At 45.7% G+C, this 24376-nt stretch overlaps 3 protein-coding genes across 4 annotated transcripts in view; 2 read left to right on the forward strand and 1 right to left on the reverse strand.

The window, feature by feature from the left end:
• Nucleotides 1–324: 324 nt before the first annotated feature.
• Nucleotides 325–13699, reverse strand: LOC1272061 (uncharacterized). Of its 2 annotated transcripts, none has more exons than XM_310930.6 (9): nt 13571–13699; nt 12421–12865; nt 11425–11655; nt 9719–9886; nt 9449–9621; nt 9284–9371; nt 9033–9185; nt 8653–8949; nt 325–6853 (listed from the first exon to the last, which is right to left on the reverse strand). In XM_310930.6, exons 2-9 carry the CDS (start codon nt 12481–12483, stop codon nt 5150–5152), a joined length of 2877 nt encoding a protein of 958 aa, XP_310930.5. In that variant the 5' UTR covers nt 12484–12865; nt 13571–13699; the 3' UTR covers nt 325–5149. The 2 variants fall into 2 exon arrangements, with proteins under 2 accessions (XP_310930.5, XP_061500082.1); XM_061644098.1 differs by lacking the exon at nt 13571–13699 and adding an exon at nt 13012–13560.
• Nucleotides 13700–16203: 2504 nt separating this feature from the next.
• LOC4576158 (uncharacterized) lies at nt 16204–17956 on the forward strand. The gene is made up of 3 exons (XM_001237334.2): nt 16204–16739; nt 17059–17283; nt 17349–17956. The coding sequence occupies exons 1-3, from the start codon at nt 16544–16546 to the stop codon at nt 17375–17377; spliced, it is 450 nt and encodes a 149-aa protein (XP_001237335.1). The 5' UTR covers nt 16204–16543; the 3' UTR covers nt 17378–17956.
• Nucleotides 17957–20271: 2315 nt separating this feature from the next.
• The window catches only part of LOC1272059 (uncharacterized), a 46832-nt gene continuing 42727 nt past the window's right edge, over nt 20272–24376 (forward strand). Inside the window, exon 1 of the mRNA XM_566191.5 lies at nt 20272–22015. The gene's annotated coding sequence lies outside the window, so the exon portion shown is untranslated. The remainder of the gene's footprint in view (nt 22016–24376) is intronic.

A 24376-nucleotide genomic window follows, 5' to 3' on the forward strand; every position in this document is an offset into this window, starting at 1 on the left:
CAAAGCTTCATCAAGCGTGGAATTTAAATGTAATAAACTCTAAACAAAACCACAAGCACAACGCAAACTGATGCAATAAGGCCAACCGATAGAACAATCAAACGAAACGAAAGGCGAACAAACTGATAAAACACATGACAAACTGGATGACGAAACGGGAAACTACCTAGTGGGAATGAAACAGTACGTAAAGTGTACAAATCAAACACACAAACACACATGAATCATTCATTTTGATCAACTAAAACCAATAAAAGTCAATAAAACAAAACCAACAACAACAAAAAGAAGAAGAAAAACACAACACAACACAACAGTAAAACATCCTTTCTCGACGACAACGTGTATTTGATAAAGGCTTTTTAGGGCTCCCCGTTTGAAGGACTTATGCAATTGCTTAGACTACTACTGACTGAGCTGTGAGGATACAGCATCTTACCTATACACATTTAAAAAAAAACCCTACTGACTGACCCTGCTGCTGCACGGCTGCAAAGATAAATAACTGCTCTACTGTCCACTACTCATTGTGCTCAACCCTCCTGTGTTTGGCTAAACCTGAACCACATTTTGTTTTACATAAAAATTCCCCTGCACAAACTGGCGACACACACTGGAATCACTGGTATGTGTGAAAGGGTGGGTGGAGGGGTAGGGTAGCTTTTGCTTCGAAATGCCTAATATCACCGATAACAACCGTTACCCCGAAACCCCCTGTTCCGGAGAAGATGTGGGCACGACAACCGTGTGAGCTTTTGCGATAGCGAATTAAGTGTCTAAATGGAATAAATAAATGCACCCTGCTTCATTCCTGCAAAGCCAGGCGAACCCGCGGGCCCCGGTGAAAGAGAGGCAGAACAAAAAAAAAAAAAAAAAGGTTCAAAGCATTATCGCATGGATGGTGATTTATTTTTTCAGTGGCACTGTAGATTCGAGCTGGTCAATGGATTTAGTTAGTGAGGTTAAGTGCGTGGTTAAGTACTGCGAGCTGTGGTAAAGGGGGACGAGTAATTGAATAACCCGTTTTTTTTCTCTCTTTTATTCGTATGCACTAGGTCTAGTAGTATGTCACATGGGCAACGCGCGCGCGCCAGCGAATGCTGGACAAAGCCCAGGACGCTCCGATGCTGCAATAAGTTACTTAGTATTTGTATATGGTTCGACAAAAGAGACGGAACAAACTGAAGAGGGTCGATAAATACGGGCGATCATGGCAGGACATGAGCCAGGACATTAGTAATAAGAGAAGGTAAGAGGGAGAAAAGGATGGATTTGGTTATAAAAAGGGAAGCACAGGCAAAACAGACAGTTGTTAAGAATTGTACAATGTACAGTAGTTTCACTGGTTACGCGTATTCACAATCCTTACAGACAGATTAAGTATCTTTTTTTCTCTCCTTCAGAAGGAACAATTCAAACAGGCCGTATTGCTTAACATATTAAGTATACTTGGTTAGTTAAGTATTATTAGTAGTAAGATGCAAAGTGCCTGTACCTGAGAGCCATCAGAACCCGTACCACAAAGACACGATAAAATCATTTTGCTGCATGATAATGCTCCGCGACCACATGTGGCAGCACCGATGAAAAAATATTTGGAAACACTGAAATTGCATGTTCTATCCCACCCCGCCGTACAGTCCCGACTAGTGATGTGCTCTATGGAGCGTACCTACGACTACGATTCGATTCTGGCAAAATCCGAACGAATAGTCTCCGCCCGGATTCGGAGGCATCTGGAGTCGTTTAGAGTCATTCGGAGTCGTCCGGAATCGGTTGGAGTCGGAGGCTTCCTGAGTCAATTAGAGTCAATGAAGTCGGAGTCGTCCAAAGTCGTCAAAGTCGTTCGTATACAGGCCGTTGTTCCGAAGGTCGACTCGGGCTGACTCCGGAAGCCTCCGACTCCAACCGATTCTGGACGACTCCGAATGACTCCAGACGACTCCGACTCCGAACGACTTAAACAGACAGCAATTCTATTGCACCAAAACAACTACAGTGAGGCATTGACCGATGGCAGAGACACCAGTGGCATTGACAACACTGGAATTTACATATAGTTACGTGGATAGCAACACGTACACCCATCGGACCAATTGACCAGCGCCCCACAACATTGGGCGAATGGTGTAGTCGTTCACATAATTATATATCGTCGACAGCAACAATATCGGTACCGTACTCATCAAATTCCCTTCCTATCCAATCTCCTTGCTTTATTAAAAAAACCCTGCATAAAAACCTTTTATCATCAATAAAAAACACTATTCACGACCATTATTAACGGCATAAGCCTACCTTTGCATTCGTGCCCTCGGTGAGTACTACTTCTATCTAAAGAGCACGTCTTTCGTCAAAAATGGGTCATAAGCAGACCAAATTAGTTTAAAAACTCTGAGGATCCTCAGGCTCAAATTTTGCACCAACTAAATGTTCACCAAGAACTCCACAAATCGCAAGACTGACAACATAGCATGTGTATATTCTTGTTGTGGTTCGTATACATTTGGCATTATGCATTTTTAAAACCCAAGAGCATAGACGGCGATACGCAAGTTAGCATTGTGCATACATTGGAACAATACTCGATCACGATAATCAGGACATACAAATGTGATTTCTTTTAGTGATCTGCACTATCCAACGGGTGCTATCTATATGAAAAATAGGGAAACCTCTGATGCAAAAGCAGGCAATGAGAGCAGCACAACGCCACGCGAGAACCAATGTGAAGGAACTATAGGCGTGACCGTGCAACAATATTGATGCCTCCTGCAGCCTCCTGAGTGAGTTTCACAGGGAGCTAATTTGAGTGGAAAGCGGTAGTTCCCTACAGGTCAACCCAAGAAAGGAGTCTCGAATCTTGAGCCTGGAAGCCTTCCTCTGCAATGCTTGAGGGTCTATCACCTGGCGACCAATCGGAACGAGTAAGATTAATATGTGTCCTCAAGCACATTCGCAAAGAAGAACACCTCCGTGTGAGCACCAAGCAATAGAACGGAATGCTCGTCGAGTGGGATAAGGATCAATAGATTGTGAACCTTTTCAAAAATATTAAATTAAATTAACCACTACTACTACTAACTTCTGCTCATCTGAGGTTCAAAACCATCCACAGTCGCCAATGGAATTTTAAAATTCCGCATGGCAACGGAGGACATCTGGTGGAGGCATATCTTTTATACCTTGTAGTGTTTCTTTCTACAACTGCATGGAATGGCTTGGAATGGCTTGGAATGGAATGGAATGGAATGGAGCTTGGAAATGTATCTCTACCCAAAAGGCCTAGGTAAGGGATTTCCGAACTGCGAACAGTTTGTTCCACCTCGGTTTAAGTCAGCAAAACTGATCTCCCGGAAGCCGATGACATTACAATGTTGTGTAATGAATGAACGAAATAATCATCTAAAGAGATCACTCACTATGAAGACTATATAGTTAAAAAAAGGTCCGCAGTTGTCCGCATACAACGGAACGCGTATTAGTGAATAAAAAGGAGAATGAAAACATCAACTGCAGGAGAGACCTATGATCTGCAAACTGAACTGTTTAGGTGATCAATGTTCAGTTATTGCGCCATCACATAGAAAGACACACACCTCGATGGAAAGACCCTTGTCGCAGGTAAGGCAAGCGGAATGGGCTGGCAGAACTCCGAGTAGCATCTGAGACACCCAGGATGAGAAAAAGATATTATGTAAGTGACGAATAAAATTATAAATTTATAAATTTATAAATAAATTTAGGAAATAGGGACAGTTAGTTTTAGTTTAGATTCAGAACGCAATGGACAGGATTTAGGATTCAGGAACAGGGTAATGCATTTTTGGCTACCCAGAATGGTAGTACGCGCTACCTTACTGTGCTACCAATAAGCAATCAGCAAACAGTAAGTAAGCAACTACCGATTGCCCAAAACATTTGTAGAAGGGTTTGTTCGGTACTCGCAACTGCTGAGCTCCCGATGCGCAACAAAGACGATACCAACACCCAAGCGCAAGGCGAAAATGCAACGGCGCAAGAGGTTCTAGGATAAAATCCTAGACCCGGTGAGCGACAAAGTCGCAAAGTTCCCAGAACGAGGACCGCTTTTCGTTCTTAAGGGCGGCAGTCACACAGCTGAAATGGTCCCACAAGTCAGTAGCAACCTTGATTTTTGTCTCAAACAAAAATGTGAAACACAAAACTGAACTGAAGGCGACCAACATTCATGCAGAGGAGAAGAAAAAAAAACAAACATATTGACAAAAAAAGACTAATTTCTAACCGTAAGTGCATCAAAAACAGTAACCACATTGTAAATTAATATAAAAATAAATAAATAAAAACAAACAGACAACACTGTGCAAACTGTTTAACACACACACACACACATAAAAACGCGGCAAAACGGTTAAGGGTGCCGCACTACTGGGGAAACTTCTACAAACGAAAATTGTACTGCGGCAAAGGGGGTGGGTCGAGGAAACTATTTAAAACAAACAACAACAACAACAACAACAACAGCACGAGCAAGCGAGTAGTGGTAGTATTGGTTAGCAGTAGTAGCATTTTTGTAGTAGTGTTAGTAGCTGTGCGTAGTGGTATTTTAAACCCATTCTTATAGCAGCAACACAGCCCATGGACGAGAAGGGTGGGCTGTTGTTTTCACACCACACTGTTTTTCTTTCTTTTTTTTTGCACTAATGCTTTTCATTTTCCCGGCTACGTCCGTTTCCGCCCGTGTGCCAGTGGATGGGTTAGTGGGGCGTTTAAGTGGCACCATTAAGTTTGCCGCACAAGATACGCACAACCGAGTTGAGGTAGCTGCTGTCTTGAGATGATAAGTACGAAAGGTTGCCCCTCTTGCGGCGTGGTACAGGCGATTTGTGTAAAGGTGAATATACCATCCATGGAAATGACTCTGCATCTGCGCTCTGCATCCACTCAGCTGCAGCATTCAAACACATCCCGTCCATCCCTCTAACATTTGGTTCCCCCTTTCGGTCGCGCATTAAAAGTAAAGATCCCTAAGATAAGTAGTCAAACTGAGCCACCTGCAAGAAGCTCGTATGCTGTCGTTACGATTGAAGGTAGTTTTGGTGGTAGTGCCTAAATATGTACGCTAAAATATTCGATCATCAAATATTCGAATTTCCCTCTCCCCCAACTATAGTATTGTGCACATACCGCGACAGCAGTTGGCAATGACCGAGTCCCTGCGTATTGCAATCGAGCTAGTGACGTTTGCCGTCGACGCAGCAGAAGCGGCAGCAGCAGCAGCAGCAGCTGGCTCTTCGTGGCGGTGGTGGTGGCTGTTAAAATGATTATTGCTATTCGCCGATCGTACGAGCAGCGCACTCTCTGCCGGTTCGGCCGCACTACTATCGATCGTCGGCACCGGCTCATCGTTGGACGGGGCATCCGTGGTGGTGGCAGTGGTGCAAGACGCTTTGGTTTGCTTGGCGCTGGTGTCGGACTGCGAGAAGCTGCGCGTCCATTCGCCGTACTGTTTGCGCCGTTCGTCCGCCAGCCGCTTCAGCTTCTCGAGCCGCGACATGAGCTGGCGGGGCGAAACGCCCCCGAAGCTGCCACCGTCGGTCAGCTTTGCTCCCCGGTGCTGTTGCTGCTGCTGCTGCTGCTGCTGCTGGTGCTGCCGTGACGTCTGCGACCGTTTCGCATCACTGGTCGGGCCCGGTGCGATCGAGTATGGCAAATCGGTTTCCGATTTCGAGCCGCCGCCCCTCTGCTCCACACCAGCCGGTTCCTTGCCGGTGGGCACGGATTTCGAGCCCGCCCGGCGGCCATCCCCTTCCGCCGGTCCGTCACTGTCGTTCGTCGGGATGGTGCTGTGCGAGGCTTTGCTGCTATCGCTCGACTCCGGCAGGGGCGAGTGAGATTCCGCACTCTCCGGCGTGTACGGTTCGAACTGCTGCTGCTGCTGCTGCTGCCCGCCCGCACCATTGCTGTACGCTCCCGCTCCACCGCCCGGCGGCATCGAGTACGTGTTAAGGTAGTGGGTGTCGATGCGATTCACGATCACATCGTTGGCAAGCATCATCCGGCGGGAGATGAGCGTTTTCCGGTGCTCGACCGGCTGGTGCTTGATGATGTTGCGACAGTTCGGACAGATCGTGGGGCTGCCGCCCCCCGCCCGCTCCTTCCCGTCTCCGTTACGCGCCGCTGCGGCACCCTTGCCCGCGTCCCCGCCCGCGTTACAGTACAGTGCGCACATGCAAACGTTAAGGTTGCTGTCCGTGTCGAACACGTTAATGCTGACCAGCGGATGCTGATACCGAAAGCAGGCCTGCGACAGTAATTCGAGCGGTCCGGCCGCCTGACCGGGTTCGAGATGGGCAAGTGGCGGCGGTGTTGCCACCGCCCCCGACGACACCGATTGCTCTTTGCCGTCTGCAGCGACGGCCGCCGGTACGGTGCCGGGGGGTTCGAGCGCGAGGAGATTCTGCGCGTAGCACTGCTCGATGCGGGCGGCACATTTGGGACATGCGGGCGGGTAGTGAAGCTGATGATGGTAGGCGAACCGGTCGCCAGCCACATCGAGCGCCGGCCCAAACGGAATGATGGTGGTGGCGACGGCACTAGTGCTGCTGCTGCTATCGCTACACTGGGCCGCGGTGGCAGCCAGCTGGCGGATCAGGGCCGCGTCCGGCGACGGGCTGGCACCACCGGCCGCAGTACTACCATAACTACTAAGACTTACTACGATCGTGTTATTATTACTACTACTATCCATACTTGCACTGTTACGATAAATAGGGTGTTCAACACGCAGCTTTCTAGGCACATGCGTATCACAGGAGCAATTATCTACAATACCTTGACTCGTCTTGATTCTAAAGCTGAGAAAAACCGGCTGGCGGGTCCGTGGAGAAGGTCGCGCGTCACAAAAAAGGGAAGAGAAAAGAAATGGTTGAACAAACGGGATTAATACATGTGCGCTTTTGTGTGTGTCCCACAGGTGTACAGATGTCCCCCGAGATACGACGGTATTTGGGGCCGAAAAAATGTCCCAAAGCAAGGCGTAAGTAAGAAATAGTCGTGTGTCGAATATCTGTGAATATAAAATTTATAACCGATGTGGAAAAGTCGGAATCTATGATATCGTGTATTTTACTTAAAATAATGTTCGATAGTGTATACATTTTCCTCCAAAGGCCGTTTACACGATGTAGATGTTCAAGACCGGGGAGTTGTGGAATCTGAGGAAATGTGTTTGTAACGGTGGTCAGTACAAAAATTAAAAAAAAAATACATAAATTTCGTCTCAATGACAACTTTAAACTGTCAAAATTAAAATCGTCGTAGCTCGGGGGACGCCCGTCTGGGAAACTGTCTCCGCAAGCTCTGCAACTACCATGACGAGCCGCGCGCGAAACGCATCGATTAATCGATTGTGTTTTTTTTAGTTTCGGTATTCCTACTTTATCGGCGAGATAGAGAGGCGCGATAAATTTAGAATTATAGAGACACAATTTTATGGACAGCACCCTGAACTTTTGCACAGAACCATTTACTTTTGTCGCGCAGTACCGTGTTCTGCGCGGTAGCTGTTTGCAATATCAAGCATTAAATATTGTATCGCTTTTTAACACCTTATCGACGGATAACATACACACACACACGTATCTCCACGGTTCGTTTGCTTTCAGAGGTGGGGGACGAACCTGCCCAGCATAGCTGTGTGTTCGGTCGTTAATAATTATTTCCGCCTTTGTTCGTCTAAATACTTCTTTGTGTTTGACTTAGAATTTTAAAGAAATGTAAATGAAACATTGTCTATTTATGAAAAAAAATTCAACAAAGCAGTTTGCCGAAGTACAATTATACTTATAGGCGCTCGTCAACAAGATGTTGGAATATTAAATTTTGCCTATATTCAATCGATTAAAGCCCGCTCTTAGATTCGCTTGGCAAATCGTGACACGCTCAACGATTTTTCAAAACTATTTTTAGCTATATGATATTTATGTTTGCCTGCCAAAAACCAATAAAGTCGCTTATTGATTTGATTGTTAAACAACGGTAACTTCTATGTATCGGAGGCTCTGTTTATATACATGACGCACATATTGTACATGACGCACATATGTCGGGCGCGTTGACAGCTGTCCCATGGGTGTGGCCCAAATAGATTTGAAATATTGAAATTTGCATTTAAATGTTCTAAATGTTCCGTTGGTGATCAACGTTCGTTGCGTGTTCTTACAGCAACTGCAAACCTTTCTACGTTATGCAAATGCAATCATTTTTAATAATAAGTTGGTTCAATCGATGCATTTCGTATTGGAACGTGGCCCCATACGTAGGACTGACCATCCCCGTCACGTGTTTATCAGTAAGTCACTTAAAGTCAAGCCCCGCTAGTGGTACAGGTAGACCTTGCCCGACAACGGTTGTTGTGCCAAAGAAGAAGAAAAAGAAGATATTAACTAAATGTGAAAAAGAACATTTTGTTTTTAATTTGGTGGTCTCAAATATAGATGAGGCAATTTAAGACAAAATCAAACGACAATCTACAATTTAAAAACTCCCGCTTCACAAACGGTAAGAAGCATCAATATCATGGTTTGTGCATAAGTTCGGTACGGTAATATATGGCCAAAACGAGAATGATGACACTGCTCTACACATTTGTCATTCATTTTAGCTTACCTTATGATCACCCATGCAGACGTTCGCACCAATAATACCGTAGCTAACGGTGCTAGTGTTGGCGCCGGAACCGGCACCATCGCCGCCGGGCTTGCCGTCGTCCAGTCCGTGCTCCCATACGAGCTTGCGGGCCGCCGGACTTACCAGTATTCGATCGCACCAGGCGGGACAGCGGGTCGCCATGTACGAGACCGGCTGGAACGGGTCCTCCTCGTACGGGTAGGACGGTGGGAACGTGATGGGAAACTCGTACAGGATGCTGCGAAGCGATTCCAGCTCGCGGTCGAACTGACGCAGCTGCAAAAAGTCGCGTTGTTAATAAAAAGAAAAAAAAAACGACCATAAACAATCGAACCAAACTGCTGGTCGGCACCACTTACCCAGCCTTCCTTGAACGTGCTTTGATCGCAGTGGAAAAATTCCTTCTTCCCCACCGTCAGCACATTCGTGCCGGTTGCATCCCGATATTGCACTTTTGTACTGTCGTTTTTCGTGTTCTGTACCCGATGCATTGTGAGATCTTCGGTGAGCTTCTGTGGTACGGAGACAAAGAGGCAAAGTTAGCAAAACGGAGAAAACAAACGCCCTCGAGCGTGTGTGTGTGTGTGTGTGTGTGGTCGGTATCAATTACCTTAATGACGCCCTCTGTGTCGCAGCGAAAATTAAAATCACCGAAAACAAAATATGGCACTGGTCGGTTTACCGTATCTTTGTGAAATCTGCCAGCGAAAGTGGAGAAGCAATGCAAAAGTTAGCAAACACGGCAAAGGCAGTCACGGGAGAGCACGCGGCTTACCGTTCCAGCGTGTGTACAAGGGCGCGGCGCCGGCTCTTGCAGTACACCGAGGGATACTCTTCGCACGCTTCCAGGTTGGACGCATCGTGAAACAGGTGAATGTTAACCAGATCAAAGACGGTTCCGTTCAGGAACCAGCGCGTACGAAGAAACCCTTTGCGCGACCATTTGCACTGCAATGCAAGCAAACAATGTAACAACGGGCGTAACAACAACCAAATGCCTAGGCGGAGCCGTTCGTGTCGAAGGCGGGCGCAGCAACACACCTACCTCGGGGAAGAATTGTTGAGGAAACTTTGCCTTTTCTTTGGTAGCGACCGTTTCGATACTGCCGGTGTGGATGCTCTTGCCCTCGACGGAGTCCCACTCGTGCGTGAGAAAGTTCCACATCAGCACGTGGCTGACCGTGCTCCGGACAAAGTACAAGTTCCCGAGGGCCTGAAAGAAGAGGAAAAATAAACAGACGAATCATCAATAGGAATGTATTGCTTCTCGAAAGGCCCTCGTAATGCATTATCTGAAAGTAAGCGAAAACTAAATTCATTGTGTGCACATTACCTAACATTTGCTTCCGTTGATGTTCTAATGCTTGACCAATGCTCAAGGGAGTAGTGTCTCCACTACATAGCTCGTGTCCACCCCCCCCCCCCCCCCCCCCCCTATGGTATCCAACGATAGGTCCCGTAGGTCGATAAGTGAATCTATTCCCGGAGGATTGTCTACACACATACACACACGCACACACACACGGCCACCATTAATGTAACGAAGTTTGGTAACAACCAGAAGTTTGGTTGTTCCTACTAGTGATGTGCTCTCTGGAGCGCACCAACGACTCCGATCCGACTCCGGCAAATGGAACCACAAGATCCGCTCGGAGTAGGAGTCGTCTGGAGTCTTTCGGAGTCGTTCGGAGTCGTCCGGAGTCGGCCGGAGTCGAGCCGTGTGATTTAATGTGCTTGTGATGTTGTGCTTTTTTGTCTTCCAATCTGCGCATGCACTTCGTATGCAGGCCTTTGTTTCGAAGACCGGCTCCGAACGACTCCGAAAGACTCCAGACGACTCCGGACGACTCCAAACGATTCCGGATGAAACCGACTCCCAATAACTCCGGACGACTCCGAAAAACTCCGACTCCCAATAACTCTGGACGACTCCGAAAAATGCAGGGCGGATCTACCTTCCGGAGTCGATTTCGAATTTATCGGATGCGACTCCGGATTTTTGCCAACTTTAACCCATCACTAGTTCCTACTATTACGAACTTTCTGTATGGCGTTTCGCATTGTCTTTGCTCTGTTTTTCCCCTCCCACTCCCCGCCCCCCTCCCATCACCTTTTTCTCCTCCTTTCCTTTACAACTGAATGGACAGGGACTGTGAGTCGTGTAATGCTAGCTAAAAATACACATCCCATCTTCTCGATACATCGATTCCGTTGCTGTTGTCGCTCGTAAGGCTTCCCTACGGCGCCCGTGGGAAAACGACGCAACCAATTCAGGTCAGCAGCACCAACACACCACTGATCTCCCCGCACCACTGATTTCGGTACATGGATGGATGCCTTTGTTTTATTTTACATGTTTTTCTTCTGCCTCCCCGACAATCGTTGTCGTTATTGAAACCATATTCTTTTGCTTTCCCCCCGCCGCTGCTTCGCCGTGCAAATTTAAAAGGGCTTAAGCAGTTATGCACATACACACACGCGCCCGTTTGCACTGATTAGGTTTCCTGTCTCTTGGCGTATGCGTCACGGTGCGTGTGCATTTGCATGTGCATGAGCCAGGCGCTAGCGCTACCGCATAATATGATTAAGGGGGTATCGGTACGAAAAAAATATGTTAAACTATGATTCGCAATTGGTCAATATTTGTCCTTGAAGGCGGGTCGATTGGGGTTCGGCTTTCGTGTGTGCGTGTGAGTTTTTTTTTATCAAAGCAAGCAAATAGCTGTCCTCCTCCATCCCCGCTTTACGTACCGTAAAATGTTCCGCCGAGTTGTAGTCCTCGTCCAGGTAAACCCGGATACGGTTGTAGCCCTGCAGCTCGTCCGATTCGCACAGCTGCTTGATGAATTCCTGCACGTACTCCATGGACTTTTCGTACGTTTTGCCGCCCACCTCCTGCAGATGGAGCGCGATGAATGCCGGCTGCCGGGCCGCGATGTGATCGAGAAACTCTTTGATCCATAGGTGCAGCAAGTTGGAGGGCTGTGAATATGAAGCAAGGAGAGGACCGAGATGATGAATTTAGAACATTTTTTTTGGGTGAAACGTATCAACAAGAAGTGGTACGTGAAGGAAAACCCGTGCTATTGGTGTAAGAACAAGATCGATAAACTATGCAAAACTAGCAAAATGATGAGCCATTCAATCGGTCCCGCAACTGTTACAGGAAGAGCCTTATATTTAACCTTGTCGATGATAAGAAAAAGTTATTTGCGGGGTTTATTGCTTTTGAATGCTTAGTTCGACATTGTTACGATGTTTTACGATGGAAAAAAACTCATTGAGCTCTTTTAATTTTCGAAATTAAAAATAAATAACCCTTATTTTGCCATGATGTTTGAAAATGGTTTGACTTATTACAACTGTATAACATACATTTCGAGACTAACATACGTGTTTTCGGTAAAATGTTACTTTTTGTAACTAAATTTCATTTTAAAACCAAATGCCTTCTTCAATTTAATCCATTTTCTTGGCTAATTGAACGATTGTTATAAAATGTATATCAAATCTTACTAACTTAGAACAGATTAGTTTGAACAGTCAGTGCAATATTACTTCTTGTAGTGCGCCTTTTAGGATAAAATGGACAGAACATTAAATTTACGCGTTCACGTTCATTCGATCTTGGAACGAACCTTCAGCCTTAAATCTCGCGGGGTACATAAAACGCTACAGCCCAGTTGCCTCCCCAGCAGCGCAGAAAGGCGAAAGATGAAACGGTCGTAAAATCGAGCCTCTACTTACGTCTTCGAACACGCTTCCCACGTTCGCGGTGATCAGCAGAATCGGCAACGACTCGTTCTCCATCCTGGCGCGCGCCGTTTTATGTACAGTTGTGTGTTTTTTTTTTAATACTTTTCCTCCGGTTTAGCAGCTGCGGCTGCTGCTGTCGATGGCGGCGGTGGTCGTGGTGTTGGTGGTGGTGATGATGATGATGGTTCTGCAGCACATATTATCGCCAGTCAGCCGACCAGTTGCGAGTTTTCTGTTTGCTGAAGCAATGCAAGCAGGAGCTGTCATATTTCGTTGCCCCCCCTCGCGGCTCCGCTTTTTAGCTTTGGTTCGCAAATCTCGGCAGTCTTGGGCGCGGAGGACGCTTCATGCGAACGGCGGTGAAGCACTCCAGGTCACGCGCATATACATACACACACACACACACCCTCACTCACGCCCCGTGGAGGAAGCCAGCCTGCAAATGTGTATACAACAGAAAATGCTGAATGAGTAATGAGCTTTGAATTTGTAGAATCTAGAGATTTTTTTTTGTTTTGTTTGTTTTTCATTCTATCCGACACCCAGAAACAAATGCTGACGAAGGAATTAGGAAACATTTACCCACAGTGCCCACCGCAAAAGGCGTGTTCCTTTCGCGACCAGAATGTAGAGCGCGAAAAAACACTTTTTTTTTAAATGGTCACCAAGAAGGATGTCACTTTCCCACCACCCTTCCCTTGATGCTTTTTGATGGGGTTGTGGCGGGGATACAAAAATGGACGCTTCCGCCGCACCGTGCGGCAGATTGGATTGGCAGCAAACTGGTTTGGTTGATGGTTCGTTTCTTTCGATCAAAACATTTTCTAATGAATTGCACACACTCGAACACTCTCACACACACACACATATACACGTTTGAGGAGGCTTTGGCGTCGTTTGATTGTAGCGAAAAAATTGGCAATGGATGCTGCTGCTGCTGCTGCTGCTGGGTACTACCACCACCACACCCACCGTAAAATACAGTCGTCGTGTGTTCACGCACTTTTGCTAGGCCTTGACACCGCACGATTCGGGAGGCGGAAGGAACAGGGTTTTTGGCCAAAGCTTGCGTTTTTGTTTGCGGAGAACAAAAAAGGAAGACCCAATGTCGAACGCTAACCACACATTGCGCGAAACTTACCCCTGTAACCTCGGAGCGTCACAAACAATTGTGCTATCGGTTTCGCACACGGCGTACCAGAAGACGGGGTTTTCTCTGCGCTTCGCTCGCTGACAGCGAGCAACCTTGCCCAATGTGTCATTTCGCTGTACAGGGTGGCCAGATTATATGGTGTATGTCAAGGTCTGTGTAGGAAAGGGGTAAAATAATAGCCAAAATCGGGATGGATGCCATATGACTGCAGAGAGCACTTGAAAATACATCAAACCATCTAACAACTATTATTATTATTGCTGTATTGTTTCATCAACCAAACAACTAGTGATGGGAAAAATGAAGTTTATGTAAGAATCGATTACGGCTAGCTCCGCAGTTTTCTGGAATCGATTCCGGATAGTTGGTCCGAGATCAGTTTCCAGAATCGATTCCGGAATCGGCTCCGAAATCGGAATCGACTCCGGACTTGATTCCGGAATCGGCTCCATAACTGATTCCGTAATCGTAATCGTTTCTGGAATCGAAATCGGCTCTCGAATCGGAATCGACTCCTAAATTAGAATGGATTTAATGACAATTTCGTACTTCTTGATTGTTCGTCTGTGATTCGGTAAAATAATAAAAACACAGATAGAACCTCAAAGAAATCGGTATGTCTGGTCTCCCTGCTATTGTCAAAAATTTATATGGGATTTGACAGATAACGTCGGACGTGCAAATTCGTCAAACAATGGAATCAATTCTTGATATTCCGTCGGATCGTCACATCCGATTTTATCTGTTAGGCCCGTGGCTACGCTCATCGGATGCGATTTTATCGGACGAGATTTATATGGGATTTGACAGATAACGTCGGTCGTGCGATTTCGTCGTCCGACGTTATCTGTCAAATCCCATATAAACATTTGACAGGCCGTCCGATAAAATCGCATCCGATGAGCGTTGCCACCGCCCTTAACCCAAGTGCCACAACTCCAAACGACCACTAAACGGGTTCTAAACGGTTCAAGCTCTCAACCTAAACGGAATATAAAAAGTCTTCGTTTAGCAAACGGCAAACGACTTATGCATTCTAACAAAAGCAAATAAAAATGCTTGTAGTGCCATCTGCTGGTGGGATAGCCACACAGCGGAGCTTTCTTTGCTTTGAGAGCGCTTTCGTTCCCTTACTTTTCTGTTATGTACTACAGGCGGTCCCCGAGATACACGGTTAATGGGGACCGAAAACGGCCGCAAAATACCGCGTATCTCGAATTTCCGCGTAAGTCGAATCTCGTGATTTCCAGCTAAAATATCACAAATTTTCGTGTAATTTTGCAAGTAGGGGGCGGTTTTAGTCACTTTATGAATTATTTGATATGATTCTGACTGAATATAACTGTTTTAAACCTTTTGAAATAGTTTTTAACATTCGATCAAAACGGATATTATTTTGCAATTTGAAATTGATGTGTCAAATCAGTACAATTTGCTCAAAGAATTGTCAAATTTAGAAAACCGCGTATCTCCGAATCCGCGTATAAGAGGTACCGTGTATCTCGGGGACCGCCTGTATTGTATGGTTTCGGATTGAAGATACGCATCACTAGAACTAGAACGGCGATACGACTGTTTAAATACTAAACTTTAATGTAAGACAACAGTACTAAAGCTAGTGAGATTTGAGAAATGGTCGTTGGTGTTGATACCCATCCCAAGTGCCACAAATCCACTAAACGACCACTAAACGGGTTCTAAACGGCTCAAGCTCTCCACCTAAAAAGAAACACTGAAGACTTCGTTTAGCAGACGGTAAACAACTGATGTATTCTAAAAATAATAAAAGGCTGGTGGTGCCAGTTGTTGCTGAGATAGCGGAGTGGAGTGGAGTTTTCCTCGCTTTGAGAGCTTTCTCCTTCCCTATGTACTGTTGTATGAATTCGCATTGAAGTTATGCATCGCTAGAATTTCTAGAACGGCAAAATGACAGTTTTAATACCAAATCCAATGGAAACCACCAGCACGGAAGCTAGTGAGATTTGAGTAATAGTCGTTGGTGTTGATATCCACGAATCTGACAACACGACCATGCATGTAGATTTTTGCTCCGGAAGTTAGAAGGGTATATAGGCCGTGATTACATAAGGCAAAACACATTGCAAGAAAAGGATAGCAATAGACTTATAAAACGCCATCTATTGAGCAAACCATTGAGCAAGCTATGAAGCATTTTTTTTTTTGATAAAAGTATTTTACAGTTGTTACTGTGGCGCTTGGAATTCCCATACAAAATGTATGGAATGCCCGGGTATGCCGGTCATAGAAATAAGGGGTTCGCACACCCTATGCTGGTTGCTTCGGGGGTTGTTTAAGGTGGAAAATTATATGTACAATTTGTTCGTAAATATTCGTTTGTAGTAGATTGCGGCAATACACCGACGAGAGCTAAACTCCAGTGTTGCCGATCGGTTGTCCATGCACATGTGCAGGTGTGCAGTTTCTTCCGAGTGCTCGGTTCCTGTTCCGTTTGAATTATTGTACGTTGCGTATCATAAACCTTTAGGGGTTTTTTTTACAAAAGCTGCAGCAATTACAAAGCCGGTTTGCATCCATCATCACCGCCGTGAGTATCGCTGATCGCTGTCGAACCTGACGTCATCCGCAAAGTGGAGAGGGGAGTGCGTGTGACGTCTTACCCAATGCCGGTTCGATCGGAAAGTGAGCAGTGCGAGCACAACTGATGCGAAGCATTTCACGCACTGAGGCAACGGACAATACGTGCCTCAGCCGCCGCCGCCATCCCAGTGCCACCCAAGGTTTTGGGGGTGGAAGTGAGAGTTGTGCTTTTGCTTCTGGCTTTCGGTGGCTGAGGTTGAACCGTTCGCGGTCAGTTGTAGTATTGCCCCGTGCGAGGATAGAGAGCGCACAGGCGCGCGACAATCAACACGAACCGTGACACGCTGGTGAAGCGATACGCGAGTGAGCGTGAATAGAGCGTTGACTAATAGAATCAGCAGCATGGTACCGTCGGGACCAGCAGGTGTTTCCAAGATGCTGCCAAGTACCAGGACAGGCAGGGCGTTCGCTTTCGGACGGCATCATTTTCTACTCTCGCTGGGTTTATGTTGCATTCTGCAACTGTGCCTGCTGGCAGGCTCTGCCAACGCTACCTCGATGTACTACAAGAAAGTTAGTGGTGAAAAGTATGAACCAGGTAGGTAACAATCAAATTGAAAATAGTTGTTTTAAACATAACCAAAAATTGTTAAAAATAACAGACAACAATTTTTTACATCCTACTCCATGTATGTCCTAAACTATATGTAAAATTTCGCCCATGTAGCGAAAACAAACAAATAAACACCGAAACAAAGATCTTCAAACATATTACTCATCATACGGTGTGTTAGTTCGCTTTCCAAACGTGTTCGAGGTGGTTTTGAGTAGGAGTAGTGTGCCGAGCGGATCACATCTCATCTTGTTTTCATTTTATTTATTTTTTATTTTTTGTTGTGCTCTCGCACGTTCCACAGACTGGGTGCCCGTATCGTCCACGGTGATACCTTTGGTGGAGCGTGTCGTCAGCGTGGGTGCGCGCACGAAGCCGTCCACCGGTGCGGATGGTTCGCAACACCCCGGAGCGGCCCGTTTGCAGTCGGCGGACGAAAGCTACAAACGCGCGTACGTGAAGCACATCAGCAAGTTCACGAAGATTGGTACCGCCGGAGCGTTGGTTCAGCCGGGCACGCTCATTACCGGTAGGAATAGGTAACCTGATCCGAGAGTGGCCAATTACGTATCCTTCTTATCCCGTCACCCGCAGGTAAACAGGCCGCAAGTGCAAAGGATTAGGAGCTGCCTCGGTGTGGACGGACGCAGGAGCCAACGGGGCGGAATGTGGAGCGGATACTGTGCGCGATTTCACCTCAAGTTCAATATAATCAGCGTGACTAACGTGTTTAAAATGTTGTGCTAAAGTTAATCACTAATTTGCTAAGTGTTGATATTAATAAACGTTAAACCTACCGCGTATGTGTCGCACGGAGCTCCCTCCTATGTGTACTAATAAAATTAAAACAAAAAAATCTAACAAATTGTATCACTTCACGGCAGCAGACGCATTAGACAGATTGTTAAAGATGACAAGTAATTTGATGGAGGGCAGGACAGATTATCTCACTGTTGTGCTGCAATAGAAACATTTTGCTGTTTATTTAATGTTTGTAATAGCTTTGATCGTTTCAGCGTCCTTTATCGGACTATTCGAAGCAACAATAGAATGATTTTTACGTACCGAGGGAACAGCGCTGTACAAAAACAGATGTGTATCTGTTGAAAGATGTTTCACCCAAAACGATGATTTTGCAACCCTAACCCTCACGGAGCTGTAGAGGCAAACGAAATGAAATAAAAAGTGCCACTATCAAGTTACCCTTCTTTTGCATCGTTGCTGCAGCGTGGTTTATTTTACTTGTCGAAAAAAAGGGGTCCACCGATAATTGAGTGATTATCAGTGCCGTGTAGAAAAGAGGACGAATGCTTCACAACTGTTCGGCATCGTTGCGGTAGGGTGTGCGCGTGTCCCAAACGCCAACTACTTTAGATGTTAGCGCTTCCCGGCGCACTTGATACGTTGTTTACTTCCTTCCGATATGGCAGCCACGTGGCGGTTAGGGAAGGGAACGTTTGAGTAAGGGATCCGTTTGCTCGTTTGTCGGTGGGGTAGCCAACCCTCGGCTAACTTAACCCCTAGCTGCTCGCAGTTACGATACATTCCCTTTTGCTATTCCGAGGGTTTAGGGCCTACATCCTAATTATTGTGTTTGATTTTCATCTCTGGACCAGATCTGCATATTTGAAATGCGCCCAAAATTGAGGATATCGGTGTTATTTATTGCATACTACCGATATTCTATTTGTCGTGGAAAAGGAACACGCCACACACTGGAATATATGAAAATGATTCCATGATGGATTAACATTTTTAAACGTCATGTAACAGAGATAACGTGAATACACTAACATTGCTATTTACAGTGAGCTACTTGTGAGCATGTAATCGAGTGATTCCCAAAGTTATTTCTGTTGCCCGATTATTCTTTTATTAGTGGGCGGTAAGATTAAAAATAATAGTGATGCGGCCAACAATGTCTAATGTGAAATTTAAAAAATGTAGTGACGTCATTTTTTTCAAATTGAGCGTCAACAAATTGAGCTAAATTCATATTTTTTTATATTTAATTTCTATGTGATATATTGAATTTCTACATCCAATCTATATACGGAATCGAATACGATTCAGGAGCAGTTCCGGTTTTGTTTGGATCTAGTATCAACTCCAGGATCGGTACTAGTTCCAAGACCGATTTTAATTCAGGATCACTTCTAGGATCGGTTATGGTTCGTGATCTGTTTTAGGATTAATATGGGATCAAAAACAGTTCCAGGACTACTAGTACGCGTGGTCAGGAAAAGTGGGCTCTGGATGAAAAAAGTTTGGGAATCACTGGACTGATGAGTTCCTGAAACTACCAAAATGTGTTGAATCGTTAAAACTTATGCTCAAAGCTCTGACGACCTGCTCTCCTTCCTTCAAACATTCTTCACGATTCGGGTACATTTTGCAACTGCTGAGCGATGCTTCAAAACCGCTTGCCCAGACCTGTTGTGCCCAAGAAAGGCCGCAATGGTGGCTATCGTCAATGTTTTCAAGCAACGTGCCGCAGTTATACGGCATTGACTTAAGAAGAATAGCAAAACCCTGTAACAGGGGTGTTAATCTAGTATTCACAATGATTTAAAAAAATGCATTTTGTCAACGTCAAAAAAAAAAAAACACACACACACACACACACACACACACACACACACAAACTTCAGACAACTGTTCTTGGAAATTTCCTGCTACTATAAATCCATTGCATAGCATCAGGCGCAAAACCCAGCGGTACGGTGCCGCTGGTACATGCAATGAACGTGAACTGAGGTTGCTGCTCCTGCTTAATGACACTCCCCAAGAACAAACAAAACAGGTTCTACCCCATCTAACCCGGGAAGATTTGTTTGCAGGTAATGGTTACATTCCTCAATAGAAACTACCTTGCATCTTCTGGGTGTTGATGGTTGCAAAATTAAAGCAATAAACACGAACAATCCAATCATCATCAAAAGGCCCCTTGCACGGCTCCAATAAAACGATAAGCTCAAAACCGGAATTGTGCAGCGGGGTAGGGGGAGAAAGTCGACATCTTAGCGCAGCTCTTCTTAGCGCAACCGAGAAAAGGCATATCGGGTGATGGTTCAAGCTGCCGCTATCGAAGCGAACAATTGTATCAACCGAATTGGAAGGATGCAGAATGCGAGAAAGCATCGTTTGTTGATTATTCTACAGAAAATTGTGATATTAACCTTTTCGGTCGGAAGAAAATCATTGCGAACGAGTTGCGAAGCAGTTGCAGTGGAGAAGGCAGAAGTATCAAACTCGTTGTTGTTGAAGTTTAAGCTTTTTTTTTCGAAGAAAATCATGAACAAAACAAAAATAAAGCAACATATTCTTTTATTTGGCAATAGAAAAAAAAAAGTTCAGCAATCCCATGTAAAAGATAGATAATGAAATATTTACTTTAAAATAAAACAGAAACCGATGGTACACCCCTGACGGCATAGCAGCGGAGGCTTTTCGAGCAGCGGCCGCAGCAGCAACAGCTTCACCTACACATCCGCAAGCTTTCGCGTCGATCGCGCGTTCCGTACGATGCTCGGGAGGGCGACACGCACACCACTATGCCCTCGAATTCCAGCAGCGGTGAGCGCGTACGGCGGCACTCGCCAACACCACACACACGCTCAGACGGTCGAAGCAACCTGACCCTCGTCGATCGCTGTGCGCCCTGCTGGTAAGCGTCGTCCCCGCGGGTGCGTGTACACAGTCCGTCGTTTTGTGTGTGCCTCTTTCCGCTGAAAAGAAAAAAAGCCTTGGAAAGTGCGGTGGAGGGCGAACGTGCGCGTGTAGCAAACGCTGCTCCACTCTACTGGTTGCTGTTTTTGGTAAAAGTGTCTTGCGCGTTTACAAGTGTTTTTGTGTCTTGATATTTAAGAAGAAAAACCAAAATATCAAACTCACCCTCAGTGAGCGAGGGTGTGTATGTGTGTGTGTGTGTGTGTGTACCCGTTAGAGCCAAAGCGGGTGAAGGCTCCAAGTTCTTGGCTGGGCTTTTTCTACCTTGGCGGGTGAAACTGCGAGGCGAAAGCGAACGAAAAAAAAAGGCAAAAAAACACAGAGGTGCGGTGGTGACACGTCACTTGGTGTGTGCCGTTTTTGAGTTGTTGTGTCGCTTGTGTCGCTACCCCCACCCCGCACAACTGGTGGGCTGAGCTCTGTAGCAAGTGTGGATTGACGACGGTGTAGTGGAAGATCACCCGGAGCAATTGCCACCACGATCCACCTTCCGGCCGGGGACGGGGGGAGACAGGGGCGATCGCTTCTGCCTGGCTGGCCTTGTTCGCGTCCGGTCAACCCCGCTGGCAAGGCCACTCGCGTTCCAATTCCACAATCAGGAAGCGGTAAACCAATCAACGCACGGGCGACGGCAAAGGACGAGCTCTTGCGCCTGCAGGTATGCAATGCAGGAAGTGAAAGGACGATCGTGGTAGTGTGCAGTGTGTGTGTGTGTGTGTGTAGGGAGGAGGAAGGAAAGAATAACAACAAACAGCATCTCCATACACAAGCGCATCACGTTCGCGGGAGCACATTCCAGCAGTAAATAGTGAAGCAACGACAAAAAAAAACAATAACAATAACGACAGCAAAATCATAACCAAAAGACGGTTTTGTTCATCTGTGTGTGCCACTTAGCAGGTAAGAGCATCGAAACTCTACCTCGCGCTGTGTTCGTGTGTGTGTGTGTGTGTGTGGCAAAGTGTTGAAATGGAAAGCGCCTGAGATGGAATGGGAGGAAGACATGGCAGTGTATGTGTGAGTGTGTATATGTGCGTGATGATGATGTGTGTGTGTGGCAGTGCGGTGGACGCGGGTAGGCGATGAAATGTGAAATCCATCTCGCGCACATCAGCATCATCAGCATCGTCGTCGTCGCCGCCGTCTACGGTTTGAAAGTTGTCGCTGGCAAAGCAAAAGAAAATCGAAGAGAGCGAGATCCGAAAAGGAAAGAGCGTGCGTGTGTGCTAGTGCGTGCGTGTGCGAGGTGTGGAACGAGCGGTGATCCTCGGGTAGCGCATCCCACATACTCTACCTACCTGTGTGTGTCGCGGGCCACAATCAACGCTGTCCCGGGGGTGGACCATCTATCAAACGCGCCATCATCATCATCATCAGCATCATCATCATCAAGCGCGCGACATCATCCGCCCATCCCGAGTTCCTGGGCTGAGGGGCACTTTCGAACGAGCGCGAATCGCAAAAGGGCACACTGGTGCGGAAGGTGATAAAACACAACGGCGACGACAACCTTGAAGCGCCCGTCCCCTCCGGTAAGCGAGAAGCTATTAGCTGAAGAATGTAGCTGAATTGATCTTTGTGTTTTAGATCTCTCTTACCTCTTAACTCGTATTGGCGTACGTATTGGTCATCAATCTAATCTACTAATGGCAGATCAATCGCGCATCGCTTTGTGTAGCCATGGGGGTTATGGGGATGGTACTGACACATCTACTAACCAGCTGCTTGTAATTTTCACCCGGCAAAGTGTATCATTTTAGTTACATGAACGCTTGAATGAAGACAAGCCGTAGCAAATGCTGCTAATAGAACACTCTGAAGCTATTTAAATTTAAAAATAATAGAACACTTCACACCGTGATAGCCATGGCTGTCAGATATGATGGCCAGAGGTTATTGATTTTAAATCCTAATTCCTTGCAAAAGCAACGGCGTATTATCACGTATTTTTGTTGCAAGATATCATTGAAAACAAGTAGTCAAAAGTCGAGTATATTAATCGAATAGAACAATTCCTTTGATGAATATACTGTAGCCACTTATATTCTAGTTATTATATTGTGAATTTTCAAACTCTCTTTATCTAAGAGATCTATAAGATCTCTATCTAAGAATCTAAAAATCTATAAGATAAGCAAATATTACATAAAATCTTGACTAAATATCAACCAGCGTTGTTTGCGTGATCGATTTTTCCATTCTACCAAGGAAACAACTTGATCACAAAAATTAAAACAACAAGTAAATAACCAAAATTATTTTAAAATTCATTATTTTCATCCCTTGTTAGTGTGCTGATATACAGGGTTTTCCAGGAGTTCTCATAGCTGTGGGCCACTTTATAAACACTTTCTTACGTGAAATGAACTTAATGTAATGGGAATTGGACTCTCTAGCACTCATATTGGACAAATCCAATAGGAATTTCCACGGAGCTTGTCTAAAAAGGGTGCCATAGAGTTCAATTTCCAACGTATGAAGTTCACTTCCAATGGGAAAGAGTGTAGGAAGTGTCCCACAACTATGAGAACCCCTGGAAAACCCTGGAAAATTACACTTTCGTGGATGTCAAGGCCTAGCATATATGATAGCCATAAAAAAAAACCTAAACCAAAAGTGTTTGGGTCCACCAGAGCAATATCAACAACATCTGGTCTGTGGCACCTTGATAAGCTGTTCGCAAAAATCAGGACTTGTTCCGTTGATGGTCGCTTGCACTGTTGTAATGTCAAGCTGGTTTCCGATTCCGTTTACTGGAGCTCCTGTAACACACTGTATGGGGAAATTTCTTTCTAGAGGATATGTTGTACAAAAATGCTGCGATTGCTATTGCAATTGACGAGTGACGTCATGCATCAAGTATCCAGTGCAATACACGCGATGAAAAATTAAACTAAATTTAGGCTAATTTTTTATAGACCTCATTAAAAAGATAGGTCCAAAATGCTTTTTTGAAGAGCCGCAAGTCGTAAGTTTTTGAGTTACAAAAAAAATCGTTTGTTGTATAATAGAGCTCCACTAGGTTATCACAAAATAAAATAGCACCAAGACGTGGCCGAGACCGAATACTTGTTGCGTGACGCGTGCTTTACATGCTTTCGGAAGCAATTCTTTCTACACAACGGTTTTGAGGCGTATCGAAACGTTTCGTTCGGGTCTAGCACGGCGGGAGGCAATGTTCTTATCTCGCGCCCGCGAACGTTCCAAGTCTCTAGCTCTGCGCCCCAGCGCTGCAACGAATTCGACGGAACCGGAACGCGGCAATGCATCATATCCATCCAGCAGCAGCGGCAGCCCACGTGCATCCTAGTGCGACGAGTGTTAAATGAGTGTTTGTGAAACAGCTTCTTGCACAGCGGTCACTTCCTGGGTTGGCAGTAAGGGGGAGGAGGAGGGCAGGAAGTTGATAGAGGAGCGCGCCTGGAGAATGCGTTACCAAGGGAGAAAAACATTAGCAGAGCAACAGAAAAAGGGTTTTGCACACTTAAAGTATGTTTAAATACTGATTTTTTTTCTAATCAGAATTGTTACGAAGAAGTTCTAATTCTAATAGAAAAGCTTCATTTTTTTTTCGGTGGAAATTGAGTAGCAACTATTGCCCTTTTCTCTCCGCAGCCTCCATTTGCGTTTCGGGATAGTCCTAGTAGGTGGAAAACAACCATTTCTGTCCTTTCAAAATGCACCCAAACGTCTTTCGAGTGTGTGCGTTTTTGCGCTAGTTTTTCAGCAGGACTCTCTGCTACTGCTGAACTACAAAATGGACAGACACACACTCACACACCGCACGTAAGAATCTTTGAAAACTTTCCACCACACTGCACTGCGACTGCGGAGGGCAAACGGTTCCGTGTGTATCTCAGGCGCCCAAGCTGGCAAGCTCCTTCCGCTATTGC

The sequence above is a fragment of the Anopheles gambiae genome, chromosome X (assembly GCF_943734735.2).
Source record: "Anopheles gambiae chromosome X, idAnoGambNW_F1_1, whole genome shotgun sequence".
NCBI lineage: Eukaryota > Metazoa > Arthropoda > Insecta > Diptera > Culicidae > Anopheles > Anopheles gambiae.